This window comes from Montipora foliosa, chromosome 2 (assembly GCF_036669935.1).
Source record: "Montipora foliosa isolate CH-2021 chromosome 2, ASM3666993v2, whole genome shotgun sequence".
NCBI classification, from domain to species: domain Eukaryota; kingdom Metazoa; phylum Cnidaria; class Anthozoa; order Scleractinia; family Acroporidae; genus Montipora; species Montipora foliosa.
The window spans coordinates 55385956-55393455 of NC_090870.1; the positions used below are offsets into that span (position 1 = coordinate 55385956).

The 7500-nt window shown below is 40.9% G+C and overlaps 1 protein-coding gene across 1 annotated transcript in view; it reads right to left on the bottom strand.

Moving 5' to 3' along the window:
* The window catches only part of LOC137990976 (ATP-dependent RNA helicase A protein-like), a 13130-nt gene extending 7407 nt beyond the window's left edge, over nt 1-5723 (bottom strand). The window contains exons 1-6 of the mRNA XM_068836097.1: nt 5710-5723; nt 4274-4426; nt 2655-2815; nt 1917-2028; nt 1648-1815; nt 126-213 (exon numbers count right to left, since the gene is read on the bottom strand). Of these exons, the coding sequence (XP_068692198.1) occupies nt 126-143 (18 nt within the window). The 5' untranslated portion in view covers nt 144-213; nt 1648-1815; nt 1917-2028; ... (1 more) ...; nt 4274-4426; nt 5710-5723. The remainder of the gene's footprint in view (nt 1-125; nt 214-1647; nt 1816-1916; nt 2029-2654; nt 2816-4273; nt 4427-5709) is intronic.
* Nucleotides 5724-7500: the final 1777 nt, after the last annotated feature.

Sequence of the window (7500 nt, forward strand, 5' to 3'; positions counted from 1 at the left end):
ATGCGTAAAAAAGCTAAGGCCCATAGTTTCTGTCCTTTCATCCCCGATAGTCATGAAAATAGCCTCGTTCTGACCGTCGTAAATGGCTCAGTATTACAGTGGCAGCAGCCGCAGTGTTATCATACCTTAGCCTCAGATGTCATGCGCAGAGTTGATAAATTTAACTGATGATTTTCACAAAAGTAAATCTCTGCAGACTCATTCTCTTCCGACCTGAATAGACAATAAACAAATTTTACAAGTTAATCGTGTATTTTTTGGGTGAGAGCGTTGCACCGCTTTTGCTCAAGGAGCTAACGATAGAAGTAAACTTCAGAGAGACAGAGGTTACAACAACTGACCCAACTGTTGCCTATTTAACGACAACAGGCTACAGGTAGCCTATCCTCTGATCACTTTTCCTGCTCTGGGCCATTTCTGGTTTAAAGGTCATAAACTGATCGCGTTTCTGAATCAGGTAAAAACAACCCATGTCACGCACACTGAAAACACTAACACTTGTTTTTGGTCAAGCACACATGGTTTTAATAAACCAGTTTCCCTTACAAAGTTGCTTTCGTCTTGGTGGGCCAACGGGGATGGCGACCCGAGGCAACTGCGTATACGAGGAGCATAGCGAGAAGCGAATAGAAGAACACACGGTTACACTACTCTTCACTTCACACTATAGTATCAAATTAGTTATGTTGAAGTCCAAATCAAAGACTTTCCGTTGTTGACCTAAATAGTCAGTATGAAACCTAAGCAGATTGCAGGATTTGGGCACTACCTTTTCTACCAACACAAAAGGGTGACCTCTAAGCGATCGAAGTATAGCTACACCTAGAAACGAATAGATTTAGGATGGTTGAAAAGTTCAACGATCCCTGCTCCCTGCTTAAACCCTTCTCCATGATGATAACTCTTATTCAGATTTCGTTTTTTTTCCTGATTAAAAGACAACTGGAAAAACGAGATTAATTTTCTAAATCTCACTGGGGACGGTTGCTCGAAGCCTGGTTAGCGCTAACCGATGGTTAAGAGGTACTAAAACCCTTAGGTTAGCACTAACCATAACCACAGGCCTGATCTGCAACTTTCAACAACCCATAAAAAGATTTAAAAAAAGGGTTAATTGAGATGGATCTGTATAAATGGTGAAAGTTAAAAGAAAAGCAAGTGCGTTTCTTTGGTGCAAATCATGAGATAGGGCACAGACAAGTGTGGAGCTGACTCGGCCATCGTAAATCCCTTCACTAAGTAACCGATTTCAAGGTCCGTACTGTAAGTTTTCCGTTGATTTATGGCCCAAACGGATCTAACGAGGATCCGTCACTTACAGTACGCAACAAGGAAACGAGGACAGTAAGATATTTATTATATCTGAGGTAATAAGGCGCGCGGGAAAGGAAAATATTTGAAGTCAAGACGAACGTTTAGTTGCCAAAAATGATTGGCTTGCGTAAAATTTTGAAAACGAATAAATCTTACTGGCTTTTTGAAATAAATGCTTGCAAGATTCGAAGAGTTTCACAAGTTTATTTCACATCAACAATTTGAAAAACTTACCAAAAAAAATTTGAGCGGGTCGTAATGTTCAATACGGCCCGCTAAATTAGCCAATCACAGCTTGCATTTGAGAGACACAACGTTAACAACACAATTTACCTTGCATCCTCCCATGCTTGGTATGCGCTCAGCAACGCAATGTGATCACTATGACGTGTCCCAGAGAACTTCTTATGCACCTAACCCAGTCTCTTTCGGTCAGTTGGTGTCTCGAACGGTTCAGGAAAACTGGTGCTGGCAGCTATGGTGCACATCGCATCTCCACAACTAACGAACGAGAAACCGAAGATCAATTTAAAAACCTGCAGACCTTCATAAACTTGTGGTATTCGCCGGCTTAACAAGAACTTTTTCAAGAAAACACTCACTGAAAAATGCATCCCAGGATGATCATCTTTCCAAGGCGCGGTTCAACTGGCAGTTTGGCCAAGATATACCCAAGTGGTGTTCGATTCATGTTTCTGTCCAAAGCCTCCATATCTGTACAAACCACAATGACAATTATCAACTTATTCTACTAATCAAATAGAATGCGGTTGGTCTACGACTATCATATGAGTTGCCGGAATTAAGATGAAATTTAGCATCAAATCTATTCGAATCAAAATACTTTTGCATCATTTTGCTAAATCGAAAGACAGAAAGAAAGAAACTTCATTAAGTGTCTAATCTTCTATCGCTGGAGCACTAATTGGGGGCACTGAAAATTGAAATTAACCAATTAACGCAAATCAAATCAAACCTCATGTTGGTTTTTGAGGAGAGGGAAAAACTGGAGTACCCAGAGAAAAACCTCGCGGTGCACAATAGAGAACCAACAAACTCAACCCACATATGACGCCGAGTGTGGGAATCGAACCCGGGCCACATAATATTTGGTGGGAGACGAGTGCTCTCACCACTGCGCCATCCCTGATTTCCTTTTTATCTTCACTCACGACAGAGATATGTCAGTTTTTTTTCGAAGATTGGGGGCCAAATTCACCAGTGGTCTCGCAATAAACTTAAAGCATCTCGTAAATATAGTCTTACGACATTCAAATGTATTGGTGCTGCTGGGCATCGCCGTTCAAGTAAATTCGCCAACTCTTCCGGGAAGCACGAACCTTTCAAAAGCGCCACAGATTCAGCTACAGCGTCCAAAGGAGGAGGCTCGATGGCTTTGTTCAAAAATTCTCCGATGTCTCCAAGTTTGAGAAGCTTGATAGTGAGAGCCAGTTCGTGAAAGGGTGTGCGCAGAATTTCCGGGGTGGCGTGCTCAGCAAGTCTGCAAATGTTTCAAAATTAATCAGATCAATTAAACAAGCTTCCAAAAATTATTACAGCTCTATGTTCAGGTGATATGCATACTCTCCGAACGGCAGCCAAGCTGGTTGTGGACTTCCTTTGATTCTAATCTCTTTGCTTTTCTTTTTGGATTCTTAATCAAAGTCGTCGTTATTTAAACGAAAACTAACTTGGACAGCGGTTTTTCACAAAAAAATTACGTCCAGAGCTTTATAGAACTTGCTTCAACCTTGATGAATGTTAGTTGGTCAACTAAGTCGTGACGTCCCAACTTTGTTGACCAATCACATCAAAGACCAGCAGCCGGTTGCTCGAAGCCTGGTTGGCGCTAACCGATGGTTAAGAGGTATCAAAACCTTCAAGTGTTCATGGCATTTAACGCTGGTTAGCGCTAACCATGCTTTGGGCAACCAGGGCCAGAGTGTTAACACCATCTTCTGACGTTACACAAATCACTTTACTATGAAGATGACTTCTACTCAGGTTGTCGAAACGACAGTCAATCAAAGTCGTCCTAGACAGTACTTCTCAGGCCTACACTTACCCGGACGGCGATCAATTATAGTATGACTGCTGGGTTCAAACCATTTACAACTTTTTCAAAACTGGAAAGAACTTCCCTCGATTTTCAGACAGATTCCCTCAAGGGCCAAATTTTACCCACTGGCTTTCTAGTCCGCATTCCCAATTCTTCTTTGTTCTTTTATTCCTGTGCTGGAAAGAGAATACCATCTGAAAATATAACTTCACCTTATTGTAATCATTGTGTGGCAACTAATACCGAAAAAATATATATATAAAGTGGGAAACGGTGTGGGATATTAGGGAGAGAATTGAAAAAGCTATTTACCAGTTCTCACGTGCTCCACATAACCTCGAATTTGGTCATTTCAAGTAGTTTTCGGGTGGTTAACTATCAATAGAGTTATTTCAGTAGAGTTATGACTTAGAGTTAGAGTTAACGACTTCAAAAATCCTGAATTCAAGATTTTGGACTGCCAAAATCCAGAATTCAGGATTTTGGACTGCCAAAATCTTGAATTCCAAAATCTTGAATTCAGGATTTTGGAAACTTAACTCTAACTCTACGACATAACTCTATGAAAATATCTCTAAGAATAGTTGTCCCCGTTTTCGGAAGAAAACGGCAAAAACTTGACGTAACATCGCGCGTGTACTGTATGAACATTGCACGTGCATAGCCACTGTTTTACACTCCTTGTTTTCTGCCGCTGTCGACGCGGTCGAAATAGCTTATGCTTCCCAAAAAAATGGTTTCAGTCCTAACCACTCCGAAACGTTGCGAAATAAAGATTTTCTAAATGTTGGGTTTCGTTGTAAATCGCTTTCCTGATTCTAGGTCCTGCATGAATTATGTGGTTCAAATCTCGATGAATCAAGCGGTTAGATCCAAAGGTTACTTTAGGCCCAAGCTAACCTGGATGCTCGTGTTCGGCTGCAAAGATGAAAAGCAAACCCTGGTCTCACTCTGCCTGCACGGCCTCGCCTTTGCTCCATGTTGGTCCTGGATGCCCACACAGTCGCGTAGTTTGTCATGTTGTTGTGTGATGTAAATAACTTCACTTTGGCTCTGATAAAGAAGTGAAGAGTCAGTTAGGAGTAAGACTGCCAAAACTTGAATTCAATAACAAGAAAAGTATCTATACATTTTACAGGGATCTTTTAATCCCCAGAAAAGTTTCACAACCTGGAGTACACAACACCTATACTAGATCTTTTTCACGGCATTTCTAGAGACTAAGCTATTCTATAGACGAGTTTTTAAAGAAGTTTCGGATCGTACTAGTGAACCTTAGGGTAAAAATAGAGAGGTCTAGAGTCGCGTTTAAGGCAAACGGGAAACTTCGGGATGAAACTTGCGTTTTGCCCACACATGACCAGCGCCCAACATCAGTGGCTTCATGGCTCAGTTGGTTGGAGCGTCGCACTGGCATCACGAGGTCACGGGTTCAAACCCTGTTGAAGTCCTGAATTTTTCAGGCTTCTCTACGCAATTGCTAAAATTGCGTTCATAACTGTGAGGATCATAGCATCACTTGATTTCATATCCGCCGTTCTACATGTGATTCATTTCATATATCATTTCGTTAGTTGACATCAAAGAATCTTGTTTGGTTCTAATTAATTTTGTTGCTGTTAGCTATAGGTTTTGGGACAATTCACCAAAGAGGAAAGCAAGTTAAAATGAGGGAATTTTCAGCTTTTTCGACAAGCAGCTGCCTACCGTCACAGAACATTAACTATGCTGTCGTTTGACATTTCTTGCACACGAAAAATTTGCTAAACCTCTCTAATACAGCTCTAACTCAGTCTGTGATACCGCCGTAACTTAAATGTATCGAAGTTGGACGTTCCTGTTCTCCAACTGAAGTAAATAGAAAAAAATACTCGCTATTTCAAACGAAAACAATACAATAACTTATTAGTAGTTTACCGTCTTGCTAGTTACGGTGCATTCGGGTATTTAACTTCATATCGAGGCGGAGCCTAGTTGGAGGTCGAACACGATCGCGATGTTTGATTCACAAGGTCTGGAGAGAACGATAAATTGAAGCGAGAAGATTGGGAAAAGAAAAACCCATAGGACACGCGAGGCTAACTCGCGAGACCACCACCTCTTTCATGGCCTCGCGTGCTTCTCTCCAGCGCTCGCTGTATAACGATTGTTGTTGGTATTTGAGAGAACTTATCGGGCTCTAATACCCCTTTAACAAAGGCTCAATGCTTTAATAATTGAGGAGACCTGAAATCAACTTAACGCAGTTCAAATCAAATTAAATCGAGCTTGAAGCATTCAATACTGACGCATCCAAAAAAGGACATATAACGTTAGTCAGGTTACCACACACATACTTGCAAGAATCGATAACAAGCACCCACGGCAAGCCTCACCTCCATGGTTTCCACTGCGAGGCTTGGCGTGGTAAAACAAAGCTTTTTTGATCTCCCGGGACAATATGGCCGCCGTGTGACAAGGGCGAATAACCCATTTCCGAGTTGGTGCATGTCTCAGTTTCAAAACGAGTCCTGGTGCACCACCATTCAAATGTAAATGAGTTGCGTATTCTTATGCAAATCAAACTCATTTCCCTTACAATAGTTGAGCACCAAGACTCACTTCGAAACCTACACTAACAGCAGCTTGGAAATGAAAACGAACACAAGCATAAGCGCAAACACACGAAAAAGGAAAATTTTTGATCCATGAGCTTGTGCTTGCGTCAACCTCGGTTTCACGGTGAAATCAGCGTTGTTATGCTAGGGCTTCTGCTTGCGTCGCTAATCAGGCTTAATACCGCATGCGCAGAGAGCAAAGAAGTGAGTTTTTCTGCTGGCTGAGGAACGAATAAGGCCGAAAATATTTTTCTCACACACAGCTGGGAGAACGGGGTCCAGTGTGTGGGGGGTCTTCAGGTCTGATGGTTTTTGGCCATTCGCCATTGCCAGACCTGCCCCTCCCACCCACACCTCATGAGTTTTTTTCAGTGCAGCTTTGTAGCTTGTGTATTTTAAAGGATATTCAACACATTTCATTCAGTTTGTAGATAGTGTTCACGATTTTTTCAACAGGGGTCTGTTATGATGATTTTAATACGTTTTGGTTTGTTAAGGACGATCCCTACTATTGCTATTGCGCATACTCAAGAAAATTAAGGCATGGCTGACGTTCACTGGCGAAAAATGTCTGATTGGTCGAGGCCTTGTCATGTGACTTCAATACCTCAAATCAAACATGGCTGCCATTCGGTGTTTATTAGATCTCTGTCGACAAAAAAGACCCTTTTTCAGGCCAGTAAAACGGACGAATGTTGACTGCATAGTGCGTTTCCAGCCTGGTGCGTTTCTATGCCAGCGAGATTCTCTTTTAAGCCAACATTGCTACGAGGGAAATTTCTTTAAAATTTTCAAGGTCAACGCGAGTCTCGGTTGCTAATGTTCGAGTGGAAATTCGTTTGTGGAGCTTACCAGCTAATGGATTACCATCTTGATTTCAATTCATGCGTTTATCTTTAAAAAGTGGAACAAAAAAGATACCACTAAATTTCCAAATGGTTTCTCTTCCAACTAAATAGTTACACACTGTTTCCGCGGGGTCCCGCATCTAACAGAAAATGTTCAGATTTTCGCATTTTTTTTCAAAATTAAGTTGTTAAAATCGCCATTCAAGTGGTCCATAGAGCAAAATTTATTAAGACCGAGGGTAAATGTATTTCAGTCGTTCAAAAATAAATTTTAAAATGAATTTAGCAGTAATAATAACCAAAATCATACTTAACATGTCATAGCACCTCATATTGGGTACACTAGAAGGAAACCTTTTGTTCCAAGCTAAATGCCAATTGTTTGCTTTCCTCCAAATTATAGAAATAAACATAGATAAGGTTAACTCTGAATAGCCAAAACAACAATATTTGATTCAGAAGTCCAGCTTTCTAGCAGGGAGAATTTTACTGTAACAAAATTTTACTACAGCTAATAATACGCTTTCACCACATTGTAATGGGTTAATGTGACAACAAAAATACGTAATCAGGAATTGATTTTATCTTCCAGCAATAAAACAGCAGGAGGATATAAAATTAGGTATTTTCAAAGTTAGAAAACTTGTTGAAGGTGATTCAGTGCCACCCTCCAAAATTTTTC